The sequence below is a fragment of the Ictalurus punctatus genome, chromosome 8, assembly GCF_001660625.3.
Source record: "Ictalurus punctatus breed USDA103 chromosome 8, Coco_2.0, whole genome shotgun sequence".
Taxonomy (NCBI): domain Eukaryota; kingdom Metazoa; phylum Chordata; class Actinopteri; order Siluriformes; family Ictaluridae; genus Ictalurus; species Ictalurus punctatus.
In genome coordinates, this window is record NC_030423.2 from 22,611,587 (window position 1) to 22,628,469 (window position 16,883).

Consider the following 16,883-nt stretch of genomic DNA (forward strand, 5'->3'; position numbering starts at 1 on the left):
CGTCTCTTTGCCATGCCCTGTTTGTGCTGTTTGCCTGATTGCCTGACCTCTGCCTGTTGATGATTATCGTCTTCTGCCTTATCCTTTGGACTTGTTGTTGTTTTATTAAACTGCCATATCTGCATTTGTTTCTGTCTGTGCCTCCATATCATGATACCATGCAATCTCTTCAACAAATTTGCAAAGAAGAATGGACAAAAACATCAGGATCTAGATGCAACTGTAATTCCAGCCAAACCCTGTGGGGGTGATTACTTATGCAACCAACCGATGTCTGTTATATAATAATTGCCAATAATCTGTAATATTATTTTATACTTTATTAAAATGCAATATATATATATATATATATATATATATATATATATATATATATATATATATATATATATATATACACACACACTCATACGTACATCATACATTGTGTATCACATGTATAGATACATATATTGCATCTTAATAAAACTTTCATTTAAAAAGAAAGTATTTATTATAATCTTGGGTATTTTCATGAAGTGTTCCAAAAATTATGCAGTTCTCTGTAGTTAACCTTCTAGGTATTCTTGTCCGTATTCACAGCCTCACCTCCATCACTTCCTTCTCCTGTTGTGGTTTGTATACTGCATGTGAAACTGCTCAGTTGAGCTTTTCAATGAACAGACATGTTCAAAAATCCCCACTCTATATTTATGCCTGGCATTTTTTCTACAGAAGTTCAGACTGCTATGTCATTGCTTATTGTGACCAGTGACTGTAGAACCTTCCTGAAAAAGATAATCTTTCTTCAGGACATTTTGTACTGTGTGTGTACTTTTATCTACAGCTCTTTTATTCTTTCTTCAGGAGCTAAAAACATGGATGTGAATGGATGGACTAATCAGTAGCCCTGGACGATCAGATTTCAAGTCAGGTTATTAGTCGTTTATTCGTAGATGTCCAGAGGACATGCAGATTCAATAGCTAGCGAAATATACTTCCTATAGACTTTTGCAAAATTATGCTTTTATGTTTAGTGGGTAGTTATGTTTAAAGACACAGGTTTATGGAAACACACACACACACACACACACACACACACACACACACACACACACACACACACACACACACACACACCTCATACCCAAAACATTCCTCAGTGACTTGGTGGCTTTTGTCTAGAGCACAAACACACTGTGTTTCTGTTAGGTGTTACTTTAAGTTATCAAGCTGAAATAACGTCATAATCTCTCGAAATAATGAGCAAACACACTGATTATCTAGTTTACTTGTTTTTGTTTACATTAGTTATAATTAAGATCCAAAGAATGTAAATGAGAAGTGAGAAGTTTTCGGTCTGAAAGTCTGAAAATATTGAAAGATTTGCAGAGAAGTAATGTTCAGGAGAAAGAAGATAAAAGGAGGAAGGATGTTATATTGTAGTAGGAAGCTCGGTACTGAGAAACAGAAGAAAATTTCCCTCTCTCAGTGTATATATAAGATGGAGAGCAGCTCACTCATCCAGCACTCGACTCCTGTCTCCTGGATCTCGAACTCTCACTCCAGGTCCGTCTCTGTGTGAAATCAGACTTTCTGCTAGAATGAGGAACCTGACGGCTCTGCTGTTTCTGCTGTCGCTCTGCTCTCTTCATCTGGTGTCTAGCGGTGAGTATTAAATCACTCTGTTAAATGCAGAGCACTCTTGTTTTTCCCACCTAATATCGACCAGTGTGAACACGTGTTGTCTTGAGGTAGCAGTATGATTTATAATAATAATAATAATAATAATAATAATAATAATAATAATAATAATCTCTTTCCAAAATTGTAAACAATGTTTTATCTCAGCTCCCGGCAGTACGGACTTCAGGATTACCTGCTGTGCAAAAACAACTAAAGTAAACATCCCTTTGAATAAAATTGTGACCTACTGGTGGACCAGCAACAACTGCCCCAAAAAGGCCATTGTGTGAGTATCACCTGCTTGGTACAAATATAATAATTTCATTTTATCAGCATTAGAATCAAATAAAGCAAATCAAAAATATAATTTTTTTTGTTTGTTTGTTTTTGCAAGAATTGCTCTTTGATTATTGTGTATTAATCAAGCATCCTTGTGTCTTCTTTTTGTGTCATAGCTTTGAGACTCTAAATAAGAAACAGCTCTGTGTGGATCCTACAGCTGTTTGGGTCAACCATCACATGAAAGCAGTGGATCTTAGAAACAGCACCACTGTAACAGCAAAACCCTGAATCTCAGTGTTAGATGGGTTTTCAACACCGAAGACCAACCTAATATACTGACCAAATTTTGATATTACTCATACAATAGACATTACAGGATATTCTCACCTCTGAGTCTCAGTGTGACAGCACCGCCTGGTGTTTTTAAGAGTTCAGTATTACTGTCTGTTCCGTGTTCATGATTGTTCCAAATTAACGAATCAGTAAAATAAAATAAAATGAGGTTACGCACATGTAACATATAAGTGTCTCTAATAAATACTTACACTATGCAGCATTTTTATGGTTTCCTGAGAGTCATTGCTTTATAATTGTATTATTGAAATTGTTTTATAATTCTAAATAAGGACATAATTACAGTCAGAGCCCTTCAGAGGAGAAAAATGTTTGTGAAAAATGTTTGCACATTTGCACCCTTTATACCTTTGCTATAATAATACAAATAAATAATACAAATAAAAAATTAACAACACCAGCCTGCTTAGCCATGCCATCTACCACCTCACTGCCCACCATATCATGAGACAGTAGCGTGTGCAGTGGGATTTAGACGATAGTTGTTGTTTTTTGTTTTCTTTTTTTGCCTTCACATCGACGCTCCATACTCCAACCCAGTAGGTGGCGGGAATGGACTAGAATGGTTTGCCAATTGCCATAAAAGTAGAAGAAGAAGAAAAATAAGCAAAAGAAGAAGAGGAAGAAGAAGAAAAATAAGCAAAAGAAGAAGAGGAAGAAGAAGAAGTAAAAACAAACAAACAAAAAAGAGGTACGTTTGTTATTAGTTGTCAACGAGAGAACTTTTAAAAAGTATAGTGTTTACAGTTTAGATGACATTCATTTCTTCTTTAAGTTTCGAATGACAGGGTTTTTGTGTGTATATATGTATATCTCGACTGTTCTTAAAGAACAGACCTGATAAGAGTAAGGAAACTTTTAAACTAGCTGTTGTGAACAACGCCAGCGTGCTGAGACCTACGCTGATACACCTCGCAAGGAACAACCCGATAGCGCCTGAGACACTGGGAGTGCTCAGTGGTTCCTTTGGCAATGTTGGAAGTGTTGTAACAGTACAGTAACTCATAACAGTAAGGCAGGGGGTGCTGATTACGTTGCAAGACAATCACTTGTCGATCTTCCCGTGCTTTCGTGCTTTCAGTGAGTCCTGTAACCAGAGCGAGAGAGAGAGAGAGAGCTTGCACACACACCAAGAAGCGTGAACTTGAACCTGACTCGAAAGCTGTGAGTTCGGGACCGACCTGTTTCCTGCTGTGAGGTTGTTTGTTTGTTTGTTTATTTAGCTTTGAAAGTGCGCGGACTGAATAAACGCGAGCCCGGAGCTCTGTTAAAATTCCGCCTGTCTACCGAGTCTTCCTCCACGCCCTCATACACCCGTAGTTCCACACACAAATACATTCAAAACACATTTTATTATAATAAAACAATCTCCAATATCACTTTTATTGTCTATCCATAGGCCTAATGATTTCTCCTAAAGATATCTCCAATGCTTTGCCGGCATAAGTAGTCAAAGTACACTATGGTTGCAAATTTAAAATGGCGGACGAAGCAGACGCAGGTAAAGTGCCAAAAAACACCACCATTTTCACTCATTTACATTTACATTTACATTTATTCACTTAGCAGATGCTTTTATCCAAAGCGACTTACAAATGAGAAAAATACAAGCAAATTTTCACTCATGACAGAGTTCTCCCAAGAAGTATTTTTGTCAGCCAACTAGTAATGTGTCGTTCATTTTGAACGAATCTTTAATATGACCCGGGAACAACAAGTTGTCTCAGAGTGATTTGTTCATTTTTGACCGCGCATGCGCTGCAACATCTCCATAGGTTCTGTACCGGCAACAGAAATGATTAGTTCACGTCTCAAGTCTTCGGGTTTGAGTCGTTCGTTCTTCCGGTGACCGCGTCATAGGCAATGCACCATGCAATACCGGAAATGGGATGAACGAACGACTCGGATCCGAAGACTCGTGAGGTGAACTAATCATTTCTGTTTCTGGGGAATAGACGTGACAAATGTGACGTGACAAAAGGACGACTCAGATCAGGAGGTGAGGTGAACTAACAGACTGCATCGCCTGAAGACCTAAAGCTAAGCTATTAATTAATCATTTCCGTTTCTCATAATTTGGCCTCGGTTGCTTTAGCCAATAGTTTATTTTAAAGTTTATTAAGTAGTAGGTGTGTTGGGGAATTTAACATGTAACATTTTAATTATATTCTGTTGAAATGACCGAAATGACTCGAAAAAAAGATTCATTCATTTTGCTGAACAAGATTGAAAGTTCTGCGTCAGTAAAATGATCCGAACTTCCCATCACTACAGCCAACCTGGAAGTTAGCATCACTATGGTTCCCTCGACAAAAAGCCAATATGATTTTTCCATTGGCTTTTGGATTATTGCAGAAAATAAGCTCTGTGACCAACAAAAGTTTATGATTCTTACATGTTTTGTTCATCAAGATAATCTTCACACATGAACACAACTTCTATGAATTTTGAAGCCTCAATATAATTGCCAGAAGTATAATGCTAAAGTTAGGCTAGAAACAAACTACACCACGGTCGCATGACTTCAACGTCTAAGCTTCCACCACTAAGCTTCCAACAACTCTTTCAATCCTTATAAAAAATTAAAAACACTACAATTGGAAAATACTATAAATTGATAAATCTACAAGTGGGAAATTTTGAGTTGGAATAGTTTGAATTTTCATGTTCGCCATGATGACGTTTAATGTCCCCGACAACCTCTGCAGTCCCGTTTAGCCACTTGTTAGCAACCGAATTTTTCAAGACATGTTAAAGCTTAACAAAATCACGAATGGGGTATTACTGATGTATTTTGTGTAGTAAAGTGAAACGTGAACATGTCTTGAGCTTGGGTTAACCACAGACCTTATTTCAGGCATTTAACCAAAAACCCATTCAAGAAACCCAGTGACTTTGTGACGATGGAACCGGAAATGCTAAAATGCCAACTCATTTCCGGGGTTTTAGGACTCATTTTTACAGCACTCTATGAGAGGAAGATTTTTTTCTTTACAATGCCGAATTCAAAATGTGTCGAATTTGTCAAAAACAAATATAAAAACAAATCTCTCAAAATAATTTATCAATCTCCAAATTAAGAGTGGATGTGCGTATTTCACATGGTGACTCGTACCATAATAATAATAATAATAATAATAATTAAAAGAAAAGTAGCTCTCGTCATAGAAGTGTGAGCACCCCTGCATTCATTTTGTTGATTAGCTCTTTGAGTGAAGCAGCCAGTTATTTAGTACCTCGATGCACACAAGCAACGACTCAGGCCTGCAGCACTTTATTTCTGAACTGTTTATTCAAGTTTAAGGGTTTATTCAGCTTATTAATAGTAACATTCTGAATTGATAACAACATCTGAGTTGATAAAACATCGCTGATGATGATATTTCTTTTATGACTACTTGAAAGTGTTTGGTTTGAAATTGCTTAAGAGTGCAGTTGTTTAACTTGTTTTACAATTCTTTAATTGTACTAGCAGAGTAACTTAATTTCATGTCATTTTACTTTATTTTGTTAATTAAATACAATCCAGGTTTATATTTTTTATAATTAATTTGTAAGTTTTGGTTTTATTTGATAATGAGGTAAGAAAGAAGCCAGTATTCAGATTAAAGCGTTTATGATGTGAGCAGCTGATAATATTCAGGGATAAGTAATTTAGAGAGATCTGACCTAAAATAGGATCCAGGGTTAAGAAGCCCATCATGTGAAAAATGTTCAGCAAAGTTTTCAAATATTTGAATAGGATTCGCATAGAAGTAATGTTAAGGAAAAAGAACAGAGCAAGGATGTTATACTGTAGCAGGAAGCCCAGTACTGAGAAAAAGGAGAAAAATTCCCTCACATACAGATCTCTGTGTGAAATCAGACTTTCTGCTAGAATGAGGAACCTGACGGCTCTGCTGTTTCTGCTGTCGCTCTGCTCTCTTCATCTGGTGTCTAGCGGTGAGTATTAAATCACTCTGTTAAATGCAGAGCACTCTTGTTTTTCCCACCTAATATCGACCAGTGTGAACACATCTGTATTGTCTTGTAGGTAGCAGTATGATTTATAATAATAATAATAATAATAATAATAATAATAATAATAATAATAATCTCTTTCCAAAACTGTAAACAATGTTTTATCTCAGCTCCTGCACCTATGGACTTCAGGATTATCTGCTGTCAAAAAACAACTAAAGTAAAGATCCCTTTGAAGATCATTGTGAACTACCGGTGGACCAGCAACAACTGCCCCATAAAGGCCATTGTGTGAGTATCACCTGCTTGGTACAAATATAATAATTTCATTTTATCAGCATTAGAATCAAATAAAGCAAATCAAAAATATAATTTTTTGTTTGTTCGTTTGTTTTGTTGTTGTTGTTTTTTTTACAAGAATTGCTCTTTGATTATTGTGTTTTAATCAAGCATCCTTGTGTCCTCTTTTTGTGTCATAGCTTTGAGACTCTAAATAAGAAACAGCACTGTGTGGATCCTACAGCTGTTTGGGTCAACCATCACATGAAAGCAGTGGATCTTAGAAACAGCACCACTATAACAGCAAAACCCTGAATCTCAGCGTTAGATGGGTTTTCAACACCGAAGACCAACATAATATAATGACCAAATTTTGATATTACTCATACAGTAGACATTACAGGATATTCTCACCTCTGAGTCTCAGTGTGACAGCACCGCCTGGTGTTTTTAAGAGTTCAGTATTACTGTCTGTTCCGTTTTCATGTTTTTTCCAAATTAACGAATCAGTAAAATGAAATAAAATGAGGTTACGCACATGTAACATATAAGTGTCTCTAATAAATAGTTACACTATGCAGCATTTCTTATGGTTTCCTGAGAGTCATTGCTTTATAATTGTATTATTGCAATTGTTTTATAATTGTAAATAATTACATAATTACAGTCAGAGCCCTTCAGAGGACATTTGAGACATTATTACTAAATTTTTATCACCTACATGCTGGTTGTTGGATATTTATCCAGGCATGATTGTAACTTTCATGGTTATTCTGATGATTGTCCAATTGGACTGATGACATTCATTCGGACACTGCATGTCATTAGTCTGTTTGGACAATTCAACCACATTATAGAATACATATAAATGGGTATGTATGTGTACATACATCAATATGAAGGGACAGTGGGATGGGTCAGAAATGAAGGAAAGATGAATGCAGCCAAATACAGAGGGGTTCTTAAAGAAAACCTGCTCCTGAGTGCACACAAGTTTCACCTTTCAGTACGTGAACGATCAGAATACAGCCAAGACGATCTCTGAGTGTCCTTAAGTGGCCCAGCCAAAGCCCAGAACTGAACCTTGTACAACATCTGTGGAGAGATCTGAAGATAGCTGTTCACAGGCAATCCCTATCCAATTTGACTGAACTTGAGATGATCTGCCTGGAAGAATAAGAGAAACTGCATACTCACATTATTGTGAGTAGAGTAATGGCCAGAAATGTCAATTTAATCCATTTTATATACAAATCTATAACACAGTAAATTGTGCAAAAGGTGGAGGGGTCTGTATCCATTCTGAAGCCAGTGAAAAATGTTTCTTCTATAATATCTAGAGTTTTACATGAAGGAGAGATTGAGTAGATCCAACCACAGCACATTTCCCCACACTTCACCTCATACATCTTCATCACTATTGTACTGTATTTTGTATATATCTTAAGTAATCTAGCATAATTAGGTGTCTGAGATGAGCAGGGATAGGCAAATCAGTATCCTAGGTGCTGCCTATTGATTAGATTATTATTTGTAGAATAAATAAGAATAATACCATAGATATATCCCCATATGTTTAAGTACATAATATCCCTCATTGAATGTGTTTTTTTAATTTTATTTATTATTGTAGTTAACGTTCTAGATATTATTGTCCTATTCAGAGTACCACTTCCACCCCTTCCTTCTGCCGTTGTGGTTTCCACTGTGGCTTGTAGTGTATACTACATGTGAAACTGCTCAGCTGACCTTTCACTGAACAGACATGCTGAAAATTCCCCGCTCTGTTTATGGTTCATATCCCTTTACCCAGTTTGGATTACAGCAAAAAGCTTTCAGTAAGAATTGGCTTGATGCATTTCAATGGCTAGAATACTCTGTATACAGAAATTTTGCATTCTGCTTTTCATGTGATCTCTTTGGGAAGCATCATATTTGAAATGACAAAGCTGCATTAACAAGATCATGGATCTCCAACTAGTAAAGGGCTTTAGATTAATTCAGAGATCATGAACAAAGTAGCCTTCATAATGCCAGTGTAGGAAAAATAACAGGCTTGAATAGCTCTGTTGTGTTGGTGCTGTGATATCATTTCAGGGGATTCGGTGGGCAAGATGAAATAGCCAGAGTCAAAATCCGGGTAACTTTGAGTCATGAAGCTTCTCACACAGTTTGACCCATTTCTACAGTGGTACAATGCTCCATTCCATGCTACCTACATGTCTTACTTGAAATGAAATAATCACATGTATTTCGGAAGAGATCACAGAAAACATCATGAAAGAAATAAGATTTTCAAATATGTTTGCTCTGAAGGCAGATGAGGGACAAGGCAGGCACTCTGAACAACTGGCTGTATATGTGCGTTATGTTAAACCTGAGGGTAGAGACAAGGAAAATTTCCTTGGTCTTTTCAAATTGCGTGGTTTTGATGCACAGCCCTGCTGCACTGATGCTGTAGTCATATAAAATAAAACATCTATTGTGTGTTGCACAATCATATGATGGTGCTTCAGTCATGAGTGGAGCTGTGGGGGATGTACAGGCCCATTTCAGTCTACATCATCCAAAAGCAGTATACCTTAACTGCTATGCACATGAATTAAATCTTGTGCTGTGCCATACACACAAGGCAATACCAGAAGTCACCAGCAGTTTTGATTTACTGGAGAGTATTTATTGTTTTTTCTGTGCACCACTAGTTAAGTTCAAAAACAGCTTGGGCTACAACCAACTGAGCTGGTGCAGCTGTCAAAAACATTTTGGGCATGTCAGGTGAAGTCCTTCAGTGCTGTAATTGACAACTTCTGTGCTACTGTGCACATAAACTTTTATCTATCACTGAAGGCCTCCTCAGATATCTGCAGATGGAAAGTCTAGACATGGACAAGCAGTTCAGAAGAATACAGCAGTCAATGAATCTCTTAAAGTTATATTCAGAGACAAAGGCCTAGTGTGAGGCAAATAACATTCCATAGCCTATTGTAGGTTTAAAATGGAAACAGAAGAGGCTGGATGATTATGCAGTGGAAATAGCATGTAAGAACATCTGAGAAATCAGTTCTTCAGGTGACTTCAGTTATACATTGTATTACCCTTGCCTTGTCTGAATGATGCAACAGATTGACAATCGTTTCTCAGGAGTACGTGTAGACAGGGGCAGTTCTAGGGTCAGAGGATATCCGGGGCTTAGTCCAGTAACATCCATGTATGTGTCATAATACAGGGGCTACACTTACACTTTGCCTACACATAGGCAAAGCATCTTTGTTTTTAAAATTGGGAAATATTTCAATATTGCTTATTAAAATGAAAAAAAAATTCACACTGGTCTGAGTTTAACTGAAAACCTGTCACATCTACTACCTGCTTTATTCCACCACTATAGACACTCATCTGAAAGTAATCCTTAAACCTTATTATAATTTGTGATCAAACTCACTGAACTTATATTTAAGTTTGATATGTTTGAGTTTGATTACAAATAATAATAGCGGTGAGCAGTATTACTGATGACTTTCAGATTACCATCTATAGTGGTGAATAAAGCAGGTAGTAGATGTGAAAGGTTTTCAATTCGAGGTAAACCATCTATATTTACATTCATGAAAGTGTCTCTTGTTTGTAGATGTTGACAATGACATGCCAACCTCCTCTACAGTGTTCTTGACTTGGTTAGATGTTGTGAAGGGGTTTTTCTTCACCCAGGAAAGAATTCTGCGATCATCCACTTTAGTTGTCTTCCGTGGTCTTCCAGGCCTTTTAATGTTGCTGAGCTCTCCAGTGCATTCCTTCTTTTAATGAATGTACCAAATTATTGATTTGGCCACTCCTAAAGTTTCTGCTATCTGTCTGATAGGTCTGTTTAGTTTTTTGCAGCCTAATGATGGCCTCCTTCACATGCACCACCTCTGGACCGCATTTTGAGAGTTCCCTTGAACAGCTACCAAATGTAAATTCAACACTTGGAATCAACTCCAGGTGTTTTATCTCCTTAATTTGTCATGAAATAGCACGGAAACAGGCCACACCTGTACATGAAACTGCTTATCAGTCAATTGTCCAATTACGTTTGAGCCTGTTAAAATGGAGGAACTCTGTAAACAAAAATGGCTGTAATTCCTAAACAATTAATGCAATATTTTTGTTAAACCCCTTGAATTAAAGCTGAAAGTCTTCAATCACATATTGACTACGTCTACATGGACAGCAGTAATCTAATTATTGACCTTACTCTGATTAAGATAATAATGTGATTAAGGTGTTTACGTGAGTCGCTTTTAGAATGCTCCTTTCATGTACCCATTTTACATGTCATAGAACATAATTAGATTAACGGCACACGTCATTACGTGACCGCGCCACACCATCCGATGTCCCTCCAGAATTTCACGTATCAACATACAGTTCGTCTTCGTTATGGTACCGTATACAGTTTTGGGTGTTTTTTTTTTTTTTTTAATTTTTACGAGCGCTTTCAGTGCAGTTAATTATTTGTCATGCTGTACGTGCAAATAGACAACTGCTTGAAGCCGTGGGCTGCGTCTCAAACTGCGTACTTACCGTCTATATAGTAGCTGAGATACATGTATTTTTCCCCACTACAGGCCTGTAGTAGGCAAGTATGCAATTTGGGACGCAGCCATGCTCTCTTGTTCGCCGTAAAATGTCGAGCACTGCCGTGTGTGATCGTGTCCTGTCGCAAAATGCGGTGAAAACTCTCACACAACGTTAATAATGTGATTAAGGTGTTTACATGTCTGTAATACATGTTGATGATGCGACTAAAACAGGAGTACTCCACATGTCTTAATTCGATTAGTGCTTACTTTGAGTATGACCTAAATTAGATTAAGGTAATTAAAAATTGCTGTTTACATGGTAGTTTCTTAATTAGAGTATTGTCTTAATCGGGTTAATAGTGGATTATTTTTGTCCATGTAAGTGCAGTGATTGATTGCTTCATTTCTAATCCATTGTGGTGGTGTACAGAGGCAATATTACAAAAATTGTGTCACTTTCCAAAGACTTGTGGATCAGACTTTAAATATTTGTACAGTGACATAATTAATTTTATTTTAGATATCTATAACAGGATATTTGAGTTGAAAGTAAATATGAATTCACAGTCAGCCAGTTCAAATCAGAAAGACAAGTTTGAGGAAACGCTGATAAAATTGTGTAGAATTGTGCAGTGTAAAACCGTCATTGTCTCACCCTCAAGTACAGCAAGCACAATATGCCACCTTGCAGTTAAATATAAAGAAAACTGAACAAAAATATTTAATGAGATCTTAAGTCAAAATGATGACATAGAACTTCAACTTGTGGTTCACACTTCCATAATTTGGCGTTCCAAACCACTGATTAAGTAGTTTTTAAATTTACATTACCTTTACTTAATAAAAATGCATTTCTATCTGTCTAAATTATAAGAAGTCCATCATGTGGAAAATTCTCAGCAAAGTCTTGAAATAGTGAAGGATTTGCATAGAAGTAATGTTCAGAAAAAGTAAAAGAAAAGAGGAAGGATGTCATATGGTAGCAGGAAGCCTGGTACTGTATGGTTGAAATACCGGTATTGTATCATTGAAATTGTTATATTATTGTAATTAATGAGATTATTACTGTCAGACACCTTCAGAGGACATTTGAGTTTTTCTTACTCCTTTTTATGCTGATGATATAGGAATTTCCAAACTTAAAGCTTTGAATCAATAAAAATTTAAATATCCAGACTGTCTGCTTTCTCTGTTGACACAGGTGGTGTGTCTGTTGAATGTGTGCAGGTATCTTGGTGTTATCCTCGACTTTACACTTTCACTTGAACCTCACATGAGATCTCTCACCAAATCTGCCTCTTTTTTTTACCTTCCAAACATTGCCACCCTTAACTAAATATAAATGATGCTAAAACATTAGATTATTCTTTCACCAGCTCTTGTATTTATTATTATAATGTTCTCTTAATTGGTCTACCAGCTAAAATTCTTAAAAAAAACTTCAATACATAACAAAACAAATTTATTAAAAATGATCAAAAACTAACATCTTATTTAGATAGGCTAAGGTGCTCCAAGTTGAGTTCAGGTGCATCCTGTTTGCCTTGATTATCTTGAGATCTCTCTAGAGCTTGATTGGTGTCCACCTGTGGCAAATTCAATTGATTGGACATGATTTAGAAAGTGCATGCCAGACCAAAAATGAAGCCATGTGTCAAGACATAGATCTGGGCAAGGATATAAAAGCAGATTTTGAATCTTCGCAGGAGGACAATGGGCTCCATCATTGTGAAATTGAAGAATTTTAGAACCACCAGGATTATTTCTGAAGCTGGTCATCTGGCCAAACTCAGTAACTGGGCTAGAAGGGCCCTGGTCAGGGAGGTGACCAAGAACCTAATGGCAACAGCGACTGGGAAACTGGTCAGGTTTTAGGGCAAGCTGGATGAAGCCAAATACAGGGCAAGCATTGGAGAAAATGTGTCCGCAAGAGACATGGGGCGACTGGGGCTAAGATTCACCTTCCAAGAGGACAAGGACCCTAAGGCCAGTCAAATCTCAATCCAGACCTCAATCCATGACCTTTGTGGAGTGTGCAGACTTTGGTTGTCCTAGGAACAACTTCTCCCATCTGAGTTATGAATCTTCCCAGATTGTTCGGAGTTACCATGATTACCCATGATTCCCACTGCTGACCAGAGGAAGATGAGCTTTGTTTAACATTATAGGAAGAGACTCTCTAGAGGAGGATTCACCAAATATTATTGTAAATAATTAAATTAAATTACAATGTGCAGTATAATAACAATAATAATAAAAAATATAACGTAATAATATTAGTAAATCATCATCATCATCATCATCATCATCATCATCATCATTTAATAATCATTTTGAAACCAGTGTTTTGTATTTAAAAATGTGCATTCATTGTTAGATTAGAAAAAAAATACCAATACAATAAATCTATAGAGATCCTGTATGTAAAAGCTGACAATATGTTTTTTTTATTTTAATTTGTTCCCATTTTCATGAAGTAAAATTAATCATGGAGTTCTCTGTAGTCAATCTTCCATGTATTATTGTCTGTAATCAGTGACTCCTCCATCTCTTCCTTCTGCTTTTGTGTCCTGAGCTTTTTACTGAATGGACAATAACTTCCCACTCTGAACATCACTGTGTCATCACTTATTATGAACTGATTCGGTACAAACTTCTTCACAAATAGAACCTTTCTGCAGGCCATGATGTACTGTGTATAAATGTTTACATACTTATCACATGTAATCTGATATACTGAGATATCTCCTGAACTCCAGTTCAGTGTTTCAGCTCCCTGAAAACGCTTATCTAAAGATATTTTATTCTTTCACCAGGAAGTAAAACATGAAAAAGGGGGGTCCTGAGACAAACAAATATTGTGTCCAGGTTATTACTATTACTTTTACCACCAGAAGTTGATTATTTTACTACAAAAGCATGTCCCAAAGTGTTTAGTCCTCTAATATCACAGCAATTGTCCAACAATTACAATCTATTTATTGAATTAAAAATGATCAGGAGAAGATAAGGACTATGCCTGCAGAGTCGTCTTATAACCTGAAATTTGTTTATCTTAGTTTGTATTAATGCACTTAACTAGCTAACCAGCTTGCCATATGTTATTACATTATATTAGCGACAACCTTTTAGCCTTGTTAATGAGGTTTTCCAGGACAAAACAAGGGAGCTTTGGTGCTTTTATTTACCCAGTGAGTTAACTAATGAATTAAATATTTGTCCACCTCTGATGTGTAATTACTTTCTTAAAGCTTAATAATAACAAGACAGCTTTTAAGCACTGTCTAACTTATAAGAAGTCCATGATGCAAACAACTTTCAGCAAAGTCTGTGAATAGTTTAACAATGTTCAGGGAAACCAAGAAGAAGAAAACAGGAATGATGTCATACTGTAGTAGGAAGCTCAGTACTGAGTAACGGAAAATTTCCCTCACACAGATCCTGCTGTCTCTCAGTGTGTATATAATATGGAGAGCAGCTCACTCATCCAGCACTTGACTCCTGTCTCCTGGATCTCGAACTCTCACTCCGGTCTGTCTCTGTGTGAAATCAGACTTTCTGCTAGAATGAGGAACCTGACGGCTCTGCTGTTTCTACTGTTGCTCTGCTCTCTTCATCTGGTGTCTAGCGGTGAGTATTAAATCACCCTGTTAATACTGTGCACCCTCATTTTTCCCTCCTAATATCAAGTGTTAAAGCAGCAGAGAATGTTTTTTATCGAATGAGAAATGAGCTGCTACAAGCTAATTTAAAATGTACAAAGCTGAACTTTATGCCGTTATTTGCATTTGTCAGTTTTGAACTTGAATTAGATCCAGTGAAACGTGTACTGCATAGCTTGAATTTGTGTGAAAGGTTTCAAATTAAATTGTATAATAATCATCATAACTGTGAGTCAAAATTTCTAAACTATTCATCATGCTGATTCTTGAAAAAGATGTAGTGGTTTGGGAAATTTAATAAAGAAATAAACGGAAATGGATTGTGTCACCAAAAAAAAAAAAACGTGTTTGAAATCTTACACACAAATCCATGCCATGACAACAATTTGACCTACTGCAACTTCAAAGGTCAGATTGCAGAGGCACATTTCTCAATTCCAGAGCTTTTGTTCATCTTGTACTTTAAAGCATGTATTGTTTTGTTTGGTAGAAGTGTGATACGAGAGGCTTGATATTTTATTCCTAATGAAAAAAAAATCATCTTAAAAATGAATCTCTTTCTGTTGAGTCTGAAATTATAACTGTTTTCTCGCAGCTCCCAGCAGTTTTGATTTCCAAAATGAGTGCTGTTCATCCACAACTAATGTGAAAATCCCTCTAAATAAAATCGTGACCTACAGAAGGACCAGCAGCAACTGCTCCATCAAGGCCATTGTGTGAGTATCAGCTGCTTGCCACTAGAGGTGTTCTTGAGACTGTTGTTTTTTTTTTGTTTTTTTTTTATCCCAATGCTATTCCCACTCCAGCAATTCCATCTATTTTTTGTTTTTCTTTTGTATGTCGTCCAAGATATTTTCTAAAGAGCTTTGCTTTGTTTCCTGAAATATAAAGAAATTAGAATTTTAAACTACAGTGACTCTGACCAGGTTAAAGCAGGCACACATACCCAATACTCTTGTTTGTTAATAATTTTTGTTTCATATCTTGCCAAGTGGTCGCTACATGCCCCTTGCACCATGCCCCTTGCCCCATGCACCGTCACTTGCTAAAGCAAACGCATGGTAAAAAACACTCGCTACTACAACTTTTTAGGGGGGTGCTATATGTTCCTGGTCCCTATACACACCTCTACATGGCACAATATAATTAACATTCACTGAGCATTTTGAGAATTTTATTGAGGACACTGAGGAAGTTATTTAGGTTAATGACATTTTATTGATTTTATTGATGCAGGCTACATATGTATATACTGTATTTTACTTTACTTGATTGATTCTCCTGTATTCATCCATCACCGTTGTGTTTTCTTTGTGTCACAGCTTTGAGACTAAATTAAAAAAGAAGATCTGTATGGATCCTATGGACAGTTGGGCCAAACGTTGCAAAGCGTCGGTAGATCGTAGAAAAAATGCACCCTCAAGTCCAAAACCCTGAAGCTCACCCTAAACAGCATTTCAACACAGAAAACTATTTAAGTTAACTTAGAGAACTTATTTAATATATTGTCAAAATGTTGTAATTCCTATTTGTATTTCTGAAATAAAAATCTGTTTTTTTTAAAAAGCCATTTGTAATTAATGACTCATACTGTATGATCAGCAGCATGGATTCTACTGATATGTTCTGACCTCTGAGCTTTAATGTGACAGTGCCACATAGTGTGTGTGAGATTTCAGTGTTTCCAATTAATGGAAAAATAAAATTAATTAACTCCACACATCTCTATAGTATATATTTATTTTATGAACATATTCCATCTATTCAAATATTAGTTATCGAATAGTTAACATTAGTTAAATGTTTACAATATTTTAGATATATATTGGGCTATGGAGTTTTATTATTCCTGGACATTCCACCAACCGAACATATTAGGTCCAAGGCTGACCTGCTGACAGAGGAGAAGGAAGCAACTTCTGGATTATTTATCTTATTACAGTTAACGAGCTAGAAAGAAAATAATCCACAATTTAAAAAATTTTTTTTTTTTTTTGCATTTTACACTTTGGTTTTTGCATAAAAATCATGGAGTTTGTCCTTTCTCTGATAAATATACAGTATACACAATACACTATTTGATAACGGTTTATGAGAGTCATTACTTTACTATTATTAA

At 36.3% G+C, this 16,883-nt stretch overlaps 3 protein-coding genes across 4 annotated transcripts; all 3 read left to right on the forward strand.

The window, feature by feature from the left end:
- Nucleotides 1-1,491: 1,491 nt before the first annotated feature.
- Nucleotides 1,492-2,503, forward strand: LOC128628651 (monocyte chemotactic protein 1B). The gene is made up of 3 exons (XM_017475124.3): nt 1,492-1,647; nt 1,831-1,951; nt 2,121-2,503. Exons 1-3 carry the CDS (start codon nt 1,584-1,586, stop codon nt 2,233-2,235), a joined length of 300 nt encoding a protein of 99 aa, XP_017330613.1. The 5' UTR covers nt 1,492-1,583; the 3' UTR covers nt 2,236-2,503.
- A 1,277-nt stretch (nt 2,504-3,780) lies between these two features.
- LOC108269312 (regakine-1) lies at nt 3,781-7,122 on the forward strand. 2 transcript variants are annotated; one of them, XM_017475118.3, is made up of 4 exons: nt 3,781-3,802; nt 6,167-6,243; nt 6,432-6,552; nt 6,741-7,113. In XM_017475118.3, the coding sequence occupies exons 2-4, from the start codon at nt 6,180-6,182 to the stop codon at nt 6,853-6,855; spliced, it is 300 nt and encodes a 99-aa protein (XP_017330607.1). In that variant the 5' UTR covers nt 3,781-3,802; nt 6,167-6,179; the 3' UTR covers nt 6,856-7,113. The 2 variants fall into 2 exon arrangements, with proteins under 2 accessions (XP_017330607.1, XP_017330605.3); XM_017475116.3 differs by lacking the exon at nt 3,781-3,802 and having other exon boundaries at nt 5,456-6,243; nt 6,741-7,122.
- A 7,415-nt stretch (nt 7,123-14,537) lies between these two features.
- LOC108269316 (C-C motif chemokine 13) lies at nt 14,538-16,482 on the forward strand. Its single transcript, XM_017475125.3, has 3 exons — nt 14,538-14,732; nt 15,360-15,480; nt 16,087-16,482. Exons 1-3 carry the CDS (start codon nt 14,570-14,572, stop codon nt 16,199-16,201), a joined length of 399 nt encoding a protein of 132 aa, XP_017330614.2. The 5' UTR covers nt 14,538-14,569; the 3' UTR covers nt 16,202-16,482.
- The last annotated feature ends 401 nt before the right edge of the window (nt 16,483-16,883 follow it).